At 41.6% G+C, this 18,033-nt stretch overlaps 1 protein-coding gene across 5 annotated transcripts in view; it reads right to left on the bottom strand.

Moving 5' to 3' along the window:
• LY75 (lymphocyte antigen 75) overlaps positions 1-18,033 on the bottom strand; it is a 155,501-nt gene that overhangs the window by 16,433 nt on the left and 121,035 nt on the right. For all 5 annotated transcript variants that reach the window (XR_010731885.1, XM_066279502.1, XM_066279505.1 and 2 more), the window contains exon 35: positions 9,175-9,285. Coding sequence is in view for 4 of the 5 variants with exons in the window: in XM_066279502.1 (XP_066135599.1) it covers positions 9,175-9,285 (111 nt within the window). In the remaining variant the exon portion in view is untranslated. The remainder of the gene's footprint in view (positions 1-9,174; positions 9,286-18,033) is intronic.

Genomic DNA, 18,033 nt, shown 5'->3' with positions numbered 1-18,033 from the left:
CAGTTTCTCTTGCTGAGCAAAAACTTCTTAGTCTGATGTAGTCCCATTCATTAAAAAAATACATATTCTTTGACCTAGCAATCCTTAACAATTATGCTAAGGCAATCATTTGGTCTGTGTTCAAATCAAATTGGCACAATCACTAATGTTCATCACATGTTGGTTATGACAATGAAATCCAATATTAGAGGATTAATTAAATCAATTATGGCATATCTATGTAGGGGGAAGTGGAGTGGGGAGAAGTACTATAGATGGGCACTTCTCCTGTGTGCCCTGACCAGGAATCAATTAGCAAACCAGCCAGGGCCTGGGTGTGTGTGTGTGTGTGTGTGTGTGTGTGTGTGTGTTGCAGAGAGAGAGAGAGACAGAGAGAGAGGGACAGACAGAGACAGATAGGAAAGGAGAGAGATAAGAAGGATCAATTCTTCATTGCAGCACCTTAGTTGTTCACTGATTGTTTTCTCATATGTACCTTGACTGGGGGGCTACAGCAGACTGAGTGACCCCTTGCTCAAGCCAGCGACCTTGGACTCAAGCTGTTGAGCCAGCGCTCAAACCAGATGGTCAATCTGGTGACCTCGGGGTTTCAAACCTGGGTCCTCTACCACCCAGTCCGATGCACTATCCATTGCGCCATTGCCTGGTCAAGCTGTATATATATATATATACACACACACACACACACATATATATATTTTTTTAAAGCAAAAATTTATTGAAATACATTTGCTTGAGGGGGTGGGTAGTCTAGAAGGATACATAACTAAAATGTTACCAGTCATTACATTTCCTTAGGGTGCTGCTGTTTAAGGTGATTTTGTTTTATTTTTTAAATATTTGCATACATGTTTTTCTAAGTTTTCTATACTGATCATCTATTAATTGTGTAATTAAGAATGAACTTTGCAAAGGAAAATAAAACTGAATTTTAAAATATTTTAATTAATTCAAAGTCAAGATTCAGTAAGGTTTAAGTCATATCTTCATTTTTAAAAACAATGATGGTTTTCTTATCAGTTCCAGCTGCTGTCACATTCTGTCTTATTTAAGCCTTTTAATCGGTTTTACCCTAGTACTTAATTGTACTTTGAAATATGCCATACTAGAAAAATTCTCAAGGGAAATGCTGAAGTAGGCTATACTTGAAGCTTAAGTGTTCAGAGATGAATTTTCCATCCCTTTTTCTAACCCTGTAGCAGCCAGTGGGAGTTTAATGATTTTTAACATTGTAATCTAATTAAATACTGTATAAACTTAAGTTACTATGTCAGGCAAAGAAGACACACTTTCATTTAACAAATAAGACCCTACAAGTGACACTAGATGTAATTTGGGTCTTTAATTCTTTTTATGGCTAGTGACACAGCTCATAGATCATAAAAAGGAAAGATTTAAAATATTTTTCTATTATAATGATAATATATGTTAAGGGTAAATGTAGCAAAATAAAAATTTTAGCCTCATAATTGTTTCCTAGTTTTGTTTTTTCACAATTACTTTTTTAAACAAATATTGTAATAATATCAAGAATAAGGAAAAGTAACATCAAGTAATTAGCACAAAGCACAAGAAATACTTCTAAGTACAGCGCTGCAGCCCAAAGGAAACAAGCCACTTACTGTGTACACATAAGTTTAAGAGATGATTTTGTATAGCTGTGAAAATTTAATAAATCCAAATGGGAATTTCTAGTATTCTTTGTGTTTTCCTTCTGCATACATAGCAAACACTGTTCTACCCCAAAATAAGTAACGGCATTATAAACTAATTTTAGCTAATTTTCCGACTCATCAAAGAAATGGATATTTCCAGAGTAGAAGCAAATGAAGACAATTATCAAGTAATAGTGAGGTAAGCAGAAATGTATGAGAAATTTTAATAAATCAGTCAGACAAGCTGAATTTGTACATTTTAACTGTGAAAAAAACCTATTCTTTATACATAAGTCAAATTGTATAAGCAAGTTTACATACAACAATTTAAAATTCCTAAATGGTTACCCTGATTGAACAAGTGGAGTTAATGGACTTTGAAAGAAGCAATCAAAAATCACATCACAAGTTGCTGGGTATTTTCAATTTTTTTTTTTTTCTTAAGTGAGAGGAGGGGAGATAGTGCGACAGATTTCTGCATGTGCCCTGACCAGGATCCACCTGGCAAGCCCTGTCTGGGACTGATGCTCAAATCAACCTAACTATTTTTGGCACCTGATGCTGATACTCGTAGGAACGAACAATAGTGTCTGGGGCCGATGCTAGAATCAATGAGCCACAGGCTGCTGGAGGGGAAGGAGAGAAGTAGGAGAGGGAGGGAGAGAGGAGCAGATGGTCGCTTCTCCTGTGTGCCTTGACCAGGAATCAAACCTGGGAAGGCTATATGCTGGGCCAACACTCTATCCACTGAACCAACCGGCCAGGGCCTCAATTTTGTTTTGCTTTGGTAAAGAAAAATAGCAGCCTGACCAGGCAGTGGCACAGTGGATAGAGCATCGGACTAGGATGCAGAGGACCCAGGTTTGAAACCGCAAGGTCGCCAGCTTGAGCGCGGGCTCATCTGGTTTGAGCAAGGCTCACCAGCTTGAGCCCAAGGTTACTGGCTTGAGCAAGGGGTCACTCGGTCTGCTGTAGCCCTCGGTCAAGGCACATATAAGAAAGCAATCAATGAACAACTAACGTGCCACAATGAAGAATTGATGCTTCTCATCTCTCTCCTTTTCTGTCTGTCCCTTTGTCCCTCTCTATGTCTCTCTCTGTCTTGGTCACACACACCAACACACACACACACACAAGAAAAATAGCAAATACAACTAATTACAGTTGAGTTGTAGAGGAAGTTAGACACAAGTATTTTTTTTATTGATTTTATTATGTTTACATAGATTCTAGTGTTGCCTCGAATGCATCCCCCTCCCCCATATTCCCCTCAACATCTCCCTTCCTGCCCTCCGCATAGCACCCTCCCCCTTCCCTTCAGGTTTCTCCCATCCTATCATCCCCTTTCCCTCTGTCCTCTTTCCCTCTGGTCCCTTTGATCCCTCCTCTGTCTCAGTTTCGTTTCTCAGTTCATATCGTTCATTGGATTCCTCAAATGAGTGAGGTCATATGATATTTTTCTTTCTCTGCTTGGCTTATTTCACCTAGCATAATAGTTTCCAGGTCCATCCATGTTGTCGCAAAAGGTAAGATTTCCTTCTTTTTCATGGCCCCATAGTATTCCATTGTGTATATGTACCATCGCTTTTTAATCCACTCGTCCACTGACAGACACTTAGGCTGTTTCCAGATCTTTGCTATTTTGAACAATGCTGCAATAAACATGGGGGTGCATTGCTCCTTTTGAAACAGTGCTATGGTGTTCTTGGGGTATATTCCTAAAAGTGGGATAGCTGGGTCAAAAGGCAGTTCAATTTTTAATTTTTTGAGGAATCTCCATACTATTTTCCACAGTGGCTGCACCAGTCTGCATTCCCACCAGCAGTGCAGGAGGGTTCCCTTTTCTCCACATCCTCACCAGCACTTATTCTGTGTTTTGTTGATGTGCGCCATTCTGACTGGTGTGAGGTGATATCTAATTGTGGTTTTCATTTGCATTTCTCTAATAATTAGTGTTGAGCATTTTTTCATATGCCTATTGGCCATCTGTATGTCCTCATTGGAGAAGTATCTATTCATTTCTTTTGCCCATTTTTGATTGGATTGTTTGTCTTCCTGGTGTTGAGTTTTACAAGTTCTTTATAAATTTTGGTTATTAACCCCATATCAGACATATTATCGAATATATTCTCCCATTGTGTAGTTTGTCTTTTTATTCTGTTCTTATTTTCTTTAGTTGTGCAAAAGCTTTTTAGTTTGATATAGTCCCATTTGTTTATCCTGTCTTTTATTTCACTTCCCCGTGGAGATAAATCAGCAAATATATTGCTGCGAGAGATGTTGGAGAGCTTACTGCCTATGTTTTCTTCTAAGATGCTTATGGTTTCACGGCTATTACATTTAAGTCTTTTATCCATTTTGAGGGGTTTTTTTGGTGAATGGTGTAAGTTGGTGGTCTAGTTTCATTATTTTGCAGGTAGATGTCCAATTTTCCGAACACCATTTGTTAAAGAGGCTGTCTTTACTCCACTGTATGCTCTTACCACCTTTGTCAAATATCAGTTTTCCATAAGGTGTGGGTTTATTTCTGGGTTCTCTGTTCTATTCCATTGATCTATATGCCTGTTCTTTTGCCAGTACCAAGCTGTTTTGAGTACAATGGCCTTGTAGTATAACTTGATATCAGGAAGTGTGATACCTCCCACTTTGTTCTTCCTTTTCAAGATTGTCGAGGCCATTCATGTTCATTTGTGGTTCCAGGTAAATTTTTGGAATATGTGTTCTGTATCTTTGAAGTATGTCCTTGGTATTTTAATTGGTATTGCATTGAATTTATAAATTGCTTTGGGTAATATAGACATTTTAATGATGTTTATTCTTCCTAACCATGAGCATGGTATATGCTTCCACTTGTTTGTATTTTCCTTGATTTCTTTTATCAATGTTTTATAATTTTCCAAGTACAAGTCTTTAATCTCCCTGCTTAAATTTACTCCTAGGTACTTTATTTTTTTGGTTGCAATAGTGAAGGGGATTGTTTCCTTAATTTCTCTTTCTGACAGTTCATTGTTAGTGTATAAAAATGCCTCTGATTTCTGAGTATTAATTTTATATCCTGCCACTTTGCTGAATTCATTTATCAGGTCCAGTAGTGTTTTGACTGAGACTAGGGTTTTCTATATACAATATCATATCATCTGCAAATAATGATAGTTTTACTTCTTCTTTTCCAATCTGGATGCCTTTTATTTCTTCTTCTTATCTGATTGCTGTGGCTAGGACTTCCAGAACCATGTTGAATAAGAGTGGTGAAAGGGGCCACCCCTACTTGTTCCTGATCTTAAGGGGATTGCTTTTGATTTTTGCCCATTGAGTATGATGTTGGCTGTGGGTTTGTCATAGATGGTTTTTATCATGTTGAGGTATGTTCCCTGTATTCCCACTTTGCTGAGAGTTTTGATCATGAATGGGTGCTGGATTTTATCAAATGCTTTTTCTGCATCTATTGATATTATCATGTGGTCTTTGTCCTTCCTTTTGTTTATGTGATGAATCACACTGATTGATTTGCGAATATTGTACCAGCCCTGCCTCCCCAGAATAAATCCCACTTGATCATGGTGTATTATTTTTTTCATATATTGCTGGATCTGGTTTGCTAATATTTTGTTGAGGATTTTAGCATCTAGATTCATCAGGGATACTGGCCTATTAATTTTCTTTCTTTGTAGTGTCTTTGCCTGGTTTTGGAATCAGAATTATGCTTGCCTCATAAAAGGAGCTTGGAAGTCTTCCTTCCTCTTGAATTTTTTGAAATAGCTTGAGAAGGATAGGAGTTAATTGTTCATTGAATATTTGATAGAATTCACTTGTGAAGCCATTGGGCCCAGAGCTTTTGTTTGTTGGGAGTTTTTTGATAACTGTTTCGATCTCATTTGTTACAATCAGTCTGTTTAGGTTTTCTGATTCTTCCAGATTGATTTTTAAAATATTGTATGTTTCAAGGAATTTGTCCATTTCATCTAGGTTGTCTAATTTTTTGCATACAGTTCTTCATAGTATTTTCATATAACCCTTTGTATTTCTGTTGTGTATTTTTGTTTTGTTTTTGTATTTTTCTGAAGTTGGAAACGGGGAGGCAGTTAGACAGACTCCCGCATGCATCCAACCAGGATCCACCCAGCATGCCCACCAGGAGGTGATGCTCTGCCCATCTGGGGCATTGCTCTGTTGCAACCAGAGCCATTCTAGCTCCTGAGGCAGAGGCCATAGAGCCATCCCCAGTGCCCAGGCCAACTCTTTTCCAATGAAGCCTTGGCTGCAGGAGGGGAAGAGAGAGACAGAGAGGAAGGAGAGGGGGAGGGGTGAATAAGCAGATGGGCACTTCTCCTGTGTGCCCTGGCCGGGAATCGAACCCAGGACTCCTGCACACCAGGCTGATGCTCTACCACTGAGCCAACTGGCCAGGGCTGTTGTGTCAGTTTTTACTTCTCCACTTTCATTTCTAATTTTATTTATTTGAGTCCTCTCTCTTTTTTTCCTGGTGAGTCTGGTTAAAAGTTCATCGATCTTGTTTACCCTTTCAGAGAACCAGCTCCTGGTTTCATTGATCCTCTGTATTGTTTCTTTAGCCTCTATGTCATTTATTTCTGCTCTGATCTTTATTATTTCCTTCCTTCAACTACCTCTGGGCTTTACTTGCTATTCTTTTTCTAGTTCTTTTAGATGCAGAGTTATGTTGTTTATTTGAGCTTTTTCTAGCTTCTTAAGGTATGCCTGTAATGCTATGAACTTCCCTCTAAGTACTGCTTTTGCTGTGTCCCATAAATTTTGAGCTGTTGTATGCTCATTATCATTCGTTTCTATGAATTTTTTTTATTTCTTCTTAGATCTGCTGTTCTGATTGGGTGTTTTTTACTTCCTTGTATTCCAAATCACTGATTTGATTCTCAGCTTCATCTACTCTACTGTTGATTCCCTGTAAATTAGTCATCATTTCAGTTAGTGTAGCATTCATTTCTGACTGGTTCTTTTTTATGATTTCTATGACCTTTTTCAGGCTGATGAAGTTCTCACTAAGTTCACTGATCATCCTTATAACCAGATTTTGAACTCTGCATCTAGTAGTTTGTTTCCATTTTGATTAGATCTCTTTTTTTGGAGTTTTGCTGTGTTCTTTCGTTTGACATGTTTCTGTCCCCTCATTTTGGCAGCCTCATTGTGTTTGTTTCTATGTATTAAGTAGAGCTGTTACATCTCCCAGGCTTGGTAGAGTAGCCTTATATAGAAGGTGTTCTGTCGGGTCCAGTGGCACAGCTTCCCAAATCACCCATGCTGGGCACTCCAGGTGCACCACCCAGTGCAGGCTGTGTACACCTCCTGTTGTAAATGAACCTTGATTGCTGTTGGCACATCAGTGGGAGGTATATACCCCCAGGATGATCAGCTGCAACATCTGGCTACTACCCAGGAGGATCAGCTGTGCAGAGGCCTACCCCATGGAACAGGACTTACTTCATTGGGGCTCTGGTTCCTGCTGAGTCTGTCTCTTGAATTTGTCACTTGTGGAGGTGGTTGAGTGGTGCTTTGTGTGGTCTGAAGCTGTCTACTGGATATGCTGGCTCTCGGGCCTTCTATGAGGGTCAGTCCACGGTCAGCCACCATCTGTGTTCTGCTTGGGACCACCACATGAGCTACAAAGTGATGTGTAGATGCCTACTACTTGTGCTGGGCTTGGAGATGTCTAGGAGAGGTCAAGCTCAGGCAGTCACAGGGTAGGATAAACAATGTGAGCCAAGTTATAACAACTCTGATATGGAGTCCACCCAACAATTCTGTGGGGATGAGGGGGTTCTCAGAAAAGGAACCATAACCTCTGTCAGTACTTTGGTCTGACAGAAAGCTGCACCCCACCCCCATCTCTCACCTGCTGCCAGACAACTTAGTTCCTCCCCATATGTCCCTGGTTCCTTTCAAGCTGCTGCCTCAGCATGGGAGCTCAAAGGGAGTGAGTCCAAGTAAGTCTGTACACAAGGAACATAAGAGGAATTGCCTGGGACTCTTGCAGCCCTTTGTCTCACTCAGCCACGGTCCCCATTGTCCTTTATAGCAAGAAGTGATGGGCACTCTTCCTGGCAATGGAACCCTGGGTGGGGGGGGGCCCAGTGTAGGGCAGGGACCCCTTCATTCCTCAGGGAGAACCTCCACAGCAGAGAAAGCCCTCCCGATTTTCATCAGCCACACATGGGTGTGGGACCAGCCTGTGCAGTGTCTCTGTGCTTCCTACCAGTCTTGATATGGCTTCTTTAATTCCCTACTTATACTTTTCTGTTCAGCTAGATTTCAGGTGGTTCTGAATGATAGATGCTCTGTAGTTTAGATGTAATTTTGATGTGCTGTGGGAGGATTCAAGTTCCACATTTATCTAGGCTGCCATTTTTTTTTTTTTTTTTTTTTACGTGAGAGGAGGGGAGATAGACTTCTGCATGCACCCAACCAGGATCCACCTGACAACCCCCATCTGGGACCGATTCTCTATTCAACTGAGCTAGTCTCAGTGCCTTAGGCTAATGCTTGGACCAACTGAGATATCCTCAGCGCCCACATCTGAAACTGGAACCAATTGAGCCATTGGCTGCAAGAGGGGAAGAGAGAGAGAAAAGAGGGAGACAGAGGGGAAGAGAAGCAGATGGTTGCTTTTCATGTATGCCCTGACTGGGGATAGAACCCAGGAATTCCACAAACTGGGCCAAAGCTCTATCCACTGAGCCAACTGGCTAGGGCCCCTATGCTGCCATCTTGACTGGAAGTTCATATCATAGTTTAATTTTGAACCGATGATATGATGGCAATTAGAAGCTTAACAACAGGATGCACTTTGGGCTAACAGTCAAATATATAAAGAATAGCTTTATAAAAATAACATTTTTATTTAAAATATTTCACAATGTAAAGTTACAAATATATTTCCCAGAGAACACTGAGTATATCCTCTAACAAATACCCTTTTACTCATCTTCCTTTAACATACACTTCTTGACCCACCGTCTTACTTGTGGTCCCATATAACCTGACTTCTGCCCACAGACATGCCTGACACAGCACTTTCCGGGCAGAATAACAATGTCAAGAACTCTGGTCCTAAAGGGAAGCAGACCCTGGTTTGAATTCTGGCTCTGCCAAATTATTACCTGTGTTCCCCTTAACAAATAACTAAATTTCTTCTCTTGATAAAAGGAGGTTAAAAATAAACTGCTTAATAGGTTTGTTGTAATAATTGAAGCCAGTTAAAAAATACATGATATGCTTAAAGCACAGTGCATAGCCCAGAGCAGGCACATTAAATAGATACTGCTGTTGCTAAAGGTCTGCCACTCCTAGAACAGTATTGTCTAACAACTGCCTTTCACCTCAAGAGTTCAATGTACACCCAATTCCACTGCCTGTGGCTTGTGTATCACAATAAAATTATCATAAGGACCCAGGTTAAAGTGAGATACAACAAAATCATTGTTTTTATTTAAGGAAATAAGTGAACACTATTTACTGATTTCTGGGGAAAGTTTAAGAAGTTTCTTACCATGGTTAGTACACTGATTTCTGACATCCTCTATGCCTTCTACTTTGATGGTTTCCTGGAGGAAAATGTAACAGCTGTCTTGGAACTGAACCCACATGGACGAAGGACAGTCTGTGTGGAAAAAGAGAAAGTCTGTAAAGTAACTTGAAAATAAGAATTTCATGAATTCCAAAAAATAAGAATAGTAGATACTAGATATTTGGGGGCGGAGGCAATTTCCCTTGTTAATTTAGCAACAAAGCTACCAGCCTTTGTTAAAATAATAAATTGTTGAGTGTGATAGTAATTTATTTTTCTCCATTGTATATGTGGGAAAAGAGAACAGGGCAAATGATTCTCTTCTGATTTTACAGATCAGAGTTCTAAGTCTTTGGATTGCTTAGGACTTCAGATGTAAATTATAGTGTTATTGCCAAGGCAGCAAACTATCAAGGAAGACAATCAGAATTAGAAGTTCTCTTTAAGGTTATCTTCATAGTATGCAGTAACAACTCCAAAAGTTAGTTTTACAAGATCTTTTTGTTAAAAATATACTTCCAAGGCCAGAGGAGAAAACAAGTTGCTAGGTTATGAATATTCCAACAAGTTTTCATATTGCACAGGAAAATAAGATTGATGTTCTTATGAATGTTCTTAATTTAGCACCTCATCCAAGCAGATTCTTTGCACTGGTTCAATGGAACAGGACTGCATCTCCTCCTCTAGTGCTGTGAGGTAGAGGGCATCTCCTTTGTTTCTATCTTGGTCTGGTTTGTTGTTGTTCATTGTAAAGGGATACATTTCAAAGCCTTGGTTCTGGAGTTTCATTATTAGCATTGGAAGCAAAAGTAGGCCTGTAATAGCTGGGTTTCACTGGCCAGAATGGACGAAGGATACAAGGAATTTACTGAGTTCTAAGGATGAAAGGAGCGCATGGCATCAATCTCCCACATTCTCTCAGGTCTGTACAGGGAAAATCACTAAGATTTCACTTAGCTTTGTTTTTAAGTTATAATTTTAACACAAACAAGTAGAATGCCCTATTACAAAGATCAGAACTTAACAATCATCTATGTTGGTCTAAATTCAGCAACCTTGATTTTACTAAGCTCGGAATATGGCAGGGACCACGAGTTGCCTGCAGTACTAGACCTCAGTTTCTTTTTTTTCTTTTCATTTTTTCTGAAGCTGGAAACAGGGAGAGACAGTCAGACAGACTCCCGCATGCGCCCGACCGGACAGACTCCCGCATGCGCCCGACCGGGATCCACCCGGCACGCCCACCAGGGGCGACGCTCTGTCCACCAGGGGGCGATGCTCTGCCCATCCTGGGCGTCGCCATGTTGCGACCAGAGCCACTCTAGCGCCTGGGGCAGAGGCCAAGGAGCCATCCCCAGCGCCCGGGGCCATCTTTGCTCCAATGGAGCCTTGGCTGCGGGAGGGGAAGAGAGAGACAGAGAGGAAAGCGCGGCGGAGGGGTGGAGAAGCAAATGGGCGCTTCTCCTGTGTGCCCTGGCCGGGAATGGAACCCAGGTCCTCCGCATGCTAGGCCGATGCTCTACCGCTGAGCCAACCGGCCAGGGCTACCTCAGCTTCTTATATAGCACCGAGTACATGGCCACCAAGTTATATTATTTCCCAGTCTTCTAGTAACTTCTGGATAATAAGGTGTGAGCAGGACTGGAAAGTATAAACCAAGGCTCCATTGGAGCAAAGATGGCCTGGGCGCTGGGGATGGCTCCTTGGCCTCTGCTCCAGGCGCTAGAGTGGCTCTGGTGGCGGCAGAGCGACGCCTCGGAGGGGCAGAGCATCGCCCCCTGGTGGGCAGAGCGTCGCCCCTGGTGGGCGTGCCGGGTGGATCCCAGTTGGGCGCATGAGGGAGTCTGTCTGACTGTCTCTCCCCGTTTCCAGCTTCAGAAAAATACAAAAAAAAAAGGAAGAAGTGTGCTCCCTGGGTCATAGTTCCCCGTTCCCACTGGCTAGAATGTAGTCAGCCATCTTTAATTCTGAACGTAATGGAACAGTCTAGGAATAACAGCGACACGATAGAAGGATCCTGGCCCTGGCTGGTTTGCTCAGTGGTAGAGCGTCGGCCTGGCGTGCGGGAGTCCCGGGTTCGATTCCCGGCCAGGGCACACAGGAGAGGCGCCCATTTGCTTCTCCACCCCTCCCCCTCTCCTTCCTCTCTGTCTCTTTCTTCCCCTCCCGCAGCCAAGGCTCTCCTGGAGCAAAGTTTCCCCGGGCGCTGAGGATGGCTCTGTGGCCTCTGCCTCAGGCGCTACAATGGCTCTGATTGCGGCAGAGCGACGCCCCAAGATGGGTAGAGCATCGCCCCCTGGTGGGCATGCCGGGTGGATCCCGGTTGGGCGCATGCGGGAGTCTGTCTGACTGCCTCCCGGTTTCCAGCTTTAGGGGGGGGGGGGGGAGGGAGACAGAAGGATCCTCATTGGAACCATCAAATCAACTCAGATTGTAATGACAAAGAAAATAAACTTCTGTCTGGTGAAGTCCACTGTTAATTCCAGTCACTGTTATAGCAGCTGGATCAATAACCTATTTAGTACAATGAGCTACTTAAAATTATCCTGATGGACGAGACCTGAGCTTTACCCCAGCCTCATACCACTTGCTTCATTTTGCCATAGAGCATTTGTATACATGTGTCTAGCTTTGGCAGATACTGACACTTTTCTAAAATGATTATAATTCTTATAAGCAGCAAGTAGGTTTTTTAAAAATACAATTTGATAGCATTTTAATTAGAATATTTCAATTAATATTTAAGGTAAATACTGATATATTTGAGTTTATATCTCCCCTCTTACTATTTGTTTTCTATTTGTCCTACTTGTTTTATGTTCCCTTTTCCTCCTTTAGTCTTCTTTTTGGATTACTAAACATTTTTAAATTCTATTTTTTAGCTTATCAATTACATATTCTTTAATTTTATTTCTAGTGGGTACCCTGGAAATTAAAATATGCTACCTTACCTAAAATTTATTAGTACCTAAAATAAATTAGTACTTTTACCACTTCCTAGATAGTGCTAGGATCTTATAATATTTTAATTTCATGGACCTCCCTTTTTTGAGTTTTTATTACTACTTTGCATGGTCAATGAATGATCCTTTAGACTTAAACACTATTTACCTACTCTGTTGCTCTTCATTCCTTTTTATATTTCTGTGTTACCTAATGGGATAATTTTCTATTTGCCTGAAGAAATTCCTTTGGTGTTTCTTTAAAAAAGATTTTTTTTTTTAAATTTATTGATTTTAGAGAGAGAGGAAGGGAGAGAAAGACTGATCTGTTTCTGCATGTACTCTGGTTGGGGATCAAACCAGCAACCTCTGTGAGTCAGAACAATGCTCTAGCCCAGGGGTCGGGAACCTATGGCTTGTGAGCCAGATGTGGCTCTTTCGATGGCTGCATCTGGCTCGCAGACAAATCTTTAATAAAAAAAAAAAGTGACGTTAAAAATATAAAACATTCTCCTGTATTACAATCAATTCATTTCCTACCGCTCATATTCATGGTTGCGGGTAGCTGGAGCCAATCACAGCTGTCCTCCGGGACAACACCAAATTTTTATTGGATAATGCGTAACGTACACGGGTCGTTGTATGGCTCTCACGGAATTACATTTTAAAATATGTGGCATTCATGGCTCTCTCAATCAAAAAGGTTCCCGACCCCCGCTCTAGCCAGCTGAGCTATCCAGCCAGGGCATGGTGGTTCCTTAAGTGTAGTCTACTACCAACTCCATCACTTCTTTTTTTCGGAAATGTCTTTATACTACCTTCATGTCTGAAGGGTATTTTTGCAAATGCAGAATTCTAGAATGTCAGCTTATCTTTAATTTAAGATGTAATTTTGTTGTTCTGGCTTTGATCATTCCTATTGAGAAATCTCGTCGTCTAATGTGGCTCTTTCTGGCTGCTTCAAGATTTTCTTTTGGTTTTTAGCAGTTTGACAGTGATATACCTATATTTTTATTCTTGTTTTATTCCTGCTAATAAACCAATGAACGTACCTCTTGAATCTGTAGCTTATTTTCATCGGTCACTTTTGGAATGATTTTGGCTAGTATTATTCTCTATTTTCTCCTTGCTCCCCTCCTGGGACTCCATTACACATATGCTAGTCTCCTCGCCATGTTCTCTTTGCTCTTTCATATAGTTATAATACTCTCCATGCTATGCTTTTGTTCTTTCTGGTTTACTAATCTACTCCTAAGTTTTAACAAAAATGCTGGGAAACTCATCTTTTGAGTTCATAATGTTAGTGATGTTTCAAAAACAGGATTTCAATCTGTTTATATTTTTATAAATTCTAGGTCTCTGATGATATTCTCAATCTTATTATCTACATCTTTGAACTTATTTCAGGTATTTTATTTTATTTTATTTTTTGTATTTTTCTGAAGCTGGAAATGGGGAGAGACAGTCAGACAGACTCCCGCATGCGCCCGACCCGGGATCCACCGGGCACGCCCACCAGGGGTGATGCTCTGCCCACCAGGGGGTGATGATGCTCTGCCCCTCCGGGGTGTCGCTCTGCAGAGACCAGAGCCACTCTAGCGCCCGGGGCAGAGGCCAAGGAGCCATCCCCAGCGCCCGGGCCATCCTTGCTCCAATGGAGCCTTGGCTGCAGGAGGGGAAGAGAGAGACAGAGAGGAAGGAGGGGGGGAGTGGAGAAGCAAATGGGCGCTTCTCCTATGTGCCCTGGCCGGGAATCGAACCCGGGTCCCCCGCACGCCAGGCTGACGCTCTACCGCTGAGCCAACCGGCCAGGGCCTATTTCAGGTATTTTAAAGCCCAATTCTGATAACTCTAATTTCTAAGTCAGTTATTGGTCTATTTTGGTTCCTCACCCACACACCTACCCTTTGGCTTATGTCTTGTTGCCTGGTAGTTTGTTTTTAATCAAATACCAGAAACTGTGCAAAAAAATTGAAGAGCCTCCTGATGTTCTTCTTCTCTGCAAAGGAATCTGGGAGGCAACTTGAGATCTGAAGGTTACCGCAATGCAATCAGGGACTGAGCTGACCTGAGAGGGTGCTATAGCTTTTGTGAGGCCCAATATCCATGGATTATTACTTGAAAGCCTGGATCTTAACTAGAGCTTCTCCTCTTTGACAAGTTAAACTAAAGTTTTTGTCTCTTTGAACACCATAAGGCTGCCAAAAAGACTGCTCTACTTTTAGTTTAACTGCTTTAAATTTTGGCAATTCTTCTAAGGGGAAAAGTAACAGACTATGTTGGGCTCACCTCAACAAACTGCCTTAGCAGCTCTCTGAAACGCAAATACAATTCTCATGGGATTTTATCTAGGTTTTCTAGTTGTTCTTAGTGGCAGCATTATAATCCCACTCCATTACAATCAAGAGAAGAATTCCCACTTTCACGCTTTTGGACAAGTTATTATTAATGACTCTTTGTCTCTCTAGCTAGCATCCACCCAAATCCTGTGTGTCAGATCGGATGGGTGGTGCTGTGGAGCGCGGACAAAGAAGAACGAGTACCACATGGAAAGTGTTCTGTCTGATGGTAGAGGCAGATACATAAACATGACATGGATGATAGGCAAAATGCTATAAGACTATTGAAAAAAGAGTAACTTCAGAGTAAGGGACATTTCGAAAAGGAGGCAATATTTAAGCTACACCTCACAGGAGAAATGAATTTGCTATGCAAAAAAGAAAAAAGGCAAAAAAACTCCATCACAGTCTCTAGCACCTAGTAAGAAACCAAGTCCTCGTTGAATGAGTAAATGAGGCAGGCCTCTCCCTCCTCCCCTTCTCCCACCAGATCGTTTTCTGTGTTAAGACAGAATAGAGAAAACAGTTGTTTCCAGAATGAACTCAAATTGAAAGTCACAGGGCAGATATTCCAAATTATAAACTTGGATATTTTTTCTTCTCTTATTTTTTCCTGGTTCCTTTTGTATTTTCTTTAGCATTATGGAATTTTAAAAAGTTGAAATAGAAACAGATTCCATAGAAACATTGAATAACATCTGAAACACCTCTATATGTATATTCCTGGAGTTCCTGAACCATGGGCTGAGAAAGGCTCTCTTGTATTATTTCTAGTCAAACCTATGCATAGTATTATCTATTGTTAGTAAATAACTCAAGAATATTAAAAATCAAAATGAAGATTTAAAATCAATTATTTTTTAAAATACCTTATATATGGAATAAAGCACATCTGTCAAGTATATAAAAATATATTCAACACTATATGAGGTAAAATTTATGAATTACTTTTGTGTACTTCCTATACTTAATAAATTATAAGGAACTCTGCTATGTAAAGCATCTACTGATGAAAGCATATGCCTATTTCAGTGCCAGCTCATCAGTCTGTCACTTCTCCATGAAGGGTCCCACTCTCTCCTTCCTCTAACCTCGGACTCCTTGGAACCTCTACTGGACTCGGGGCTACGCAGTGTGTGAGAGGCCTTTTCTGGTTACAGGGATTAAAGACTTGCCCAGGTTACCCCAAATGGCAGAGATCTATTGTAAAGACACATGAAGTAATAAGAAAGCTGCAGCTCCTATCTCAGTAGTCACATGGGCCTCTCGGGGTTCTTATACCAGGTCCCTACCATGGGCTGCTGCTTAGCCTAGAGCAGTCAGCCTTTGATGAAGGAAATTTTCCCTATTATGATTAGTTGTCATTAGGGTGGTGAGCATAATATGACACAAACCATGAAGACCTATGCATAAGAACCATAGGTCACCATTCTTGAAAAAGGGGTTATGTTACCTTTTGATGACCTACACACACTTATACAGCACTGATCAAATGCCAGTTATCTGATATTAATTCTGTTTTCCAGTTCAACTGTTAACTGCTTATCAACAGAGACCATGCCTTAAATTTAACTTTTCCCCCAATCATAGCTGTCACAGTGTCTTGTACATAACACGAGACAGCACACAGAGAAGTGGGGCTGGGCAGGGTTCTGACTGAGCGTATCCTGCTATGGAGAAAAGTCTGGCTCTGACTACCTGCTCTTGGCTATGTAACCTAACCTTACTGTGCTGAAGTTCCTTATTTGTAAAATGGGGATGATAACAGTCCCTGTCTCAGCGCGTTGATGTGAGAAAATTGCTTTAGGGATTCTGCAGTGAACAAAAAGGAAAAAAATTCCCGTTGTCCCGGAGTTTATATTCTAGTTGAAGCAGATGCACAAAGACAAGGTAAGAACCTAAAATAATGTTAGAATGTGTTTTATATTTAGATAGTATATTAGCAATCTATTGCTCAACTTAGCAATAGCAAATCAGCAGCTTAAATCAACAACAACAAAACTTGATTATATCACACAGTTTCTCTGGGTGAGGAATTTGGAAGCAGCTGCTTCTGGCTTGGGGTGTCTCTTAAGTTGTAGTCAAGATGTTGGCCAGGGGCCACAGCCATCCAGAAACTGAACAGAGGCTGGAGGATCAGCCTTCAAGAAGGCTCACTCGTAGGGATGGTGAGTGGGTGCTGGCTGTGGGTAGGAAGCCTCAGTTCCTCACCACGTGACTTCTCCACTGGGCTGCTCCGGGGCCAAGTGATGATAATGAGAACAAGGTAAGAGAGCAAGGCCTTTTATAATCCAGCTTTGGGACTCAACACTCATTATTTCCACACTGTCCTGTTGGTTATATAGGTCAGCCCTAATCAATGTGGGGGAGGGGGTACACAGAGTATGAATATCAGAGATGGGAATCATTAGGGCCATCGTGCAGGTAGCAACCATGGCTAGTGATAAGTATGATACTAACGAGAAAAGTGGAGACAGAGAAGCAGATCCTTAGTGTAGGGTAGAGATTAGGGTTGCAAGCTTAGAAAGGTGTCTAAGGAAGATCACATTATAAATATGACATAAAAAATTATCTTAATGAGCTGAAGGATAAAAGTTATGTGGATAGAACAGCAATGACTGCCTCTGAGACAGGCGTGGATATGGTGACAATGATAACAGTTTTTTTTTCTTTCTGAAGTTGGCAACGGGGATGCAGTCAGACAGACTCCCGCATGCACCCGACCAGGATCCACCCGGCATGCCCACCAGGGGGCGATGCTCTGCCCATCTTGGGGCGTAGCTCTGAAGCAATCAGAGCCATTCTAGCGCCTGAGGCAGAGGCCACAGAGCCATCCTCAGCGCCCCGGGCAAACTTTGCTCCAGTGGAGCCTTGGCTATGGGAGGGGAAGAGAGAGACAGAGAGGAAGGAGAGGGGGAGGGGTGGAGAAGCAGATGGGCGCTTCTCCTGTGTGCCCTGGCTGGGAATTGAACCCGGGACTCCCGCACGCCAGGCCGACACTCTACCACTGAGCCAACCGGCCAGGGCGATGATAACAGTTATAGCAAATCAAAGGCCATTCTTGAACAATTCAATAAGTAATACATAAGGCTAAAAAAGTATACAAACAGTATAGGCAAAGAAATATAAAAATTGTTGACTCACTTCCTCAAATGCTTCAACTGCCTTCTCCTGAGGCTCATTTCAGCATTAGCAGGAACTGCAGTTAGTTAATTCAGCACTGAATCCTTCTTCTCAGGCTATAGGGCAGAATGCCTGCCCCAGAAACAAGCTTTAAGCACTACTCAAGACATACAGTTTTACTGTGAGAAGAACAATTTTGATGTAAAGGCTGGTTACCTCCTGTGAGGAAAGTTGAGGTTCACACACTTCATGAATGGAAGGGTAAACTAAGGCTTCTTCAATGCTAACTATCCTTGCTGTAATCCTGCCTCCCCAAAATACTGCCATATTTTCAATAACAGGTTCTGTAAATATTTTTATAAAATACATTTCAAAAATTATACTTTGGTAAAAAATACAAGACAAACCCTGCCCACAAAGCTCTCTGCAAAGTACTT

The sequence above is a fragment of the Saccopteryx bilineata genome, chromosome 5, assembly GCF_036850765.1.
Source record: "Saccopteryx bilineata isolate mSacBil1 chromosome 5, mSacBil1_pri_phased_curated, whole genome shotgun sequence".
Taxonomy (NCBI): domain Eukaryota; kingdom Metazoa; phylum Chordata; class Mammalia; order Chiroptera; family Emballonuridae; genus Saccopteryx; species Saccopteryx bilineata.
The sequence above is the reverse complement of the archived record's forward strand: the minus strand, read 5'-3'. Positions and strand labels throughout refer to the sequence as shown.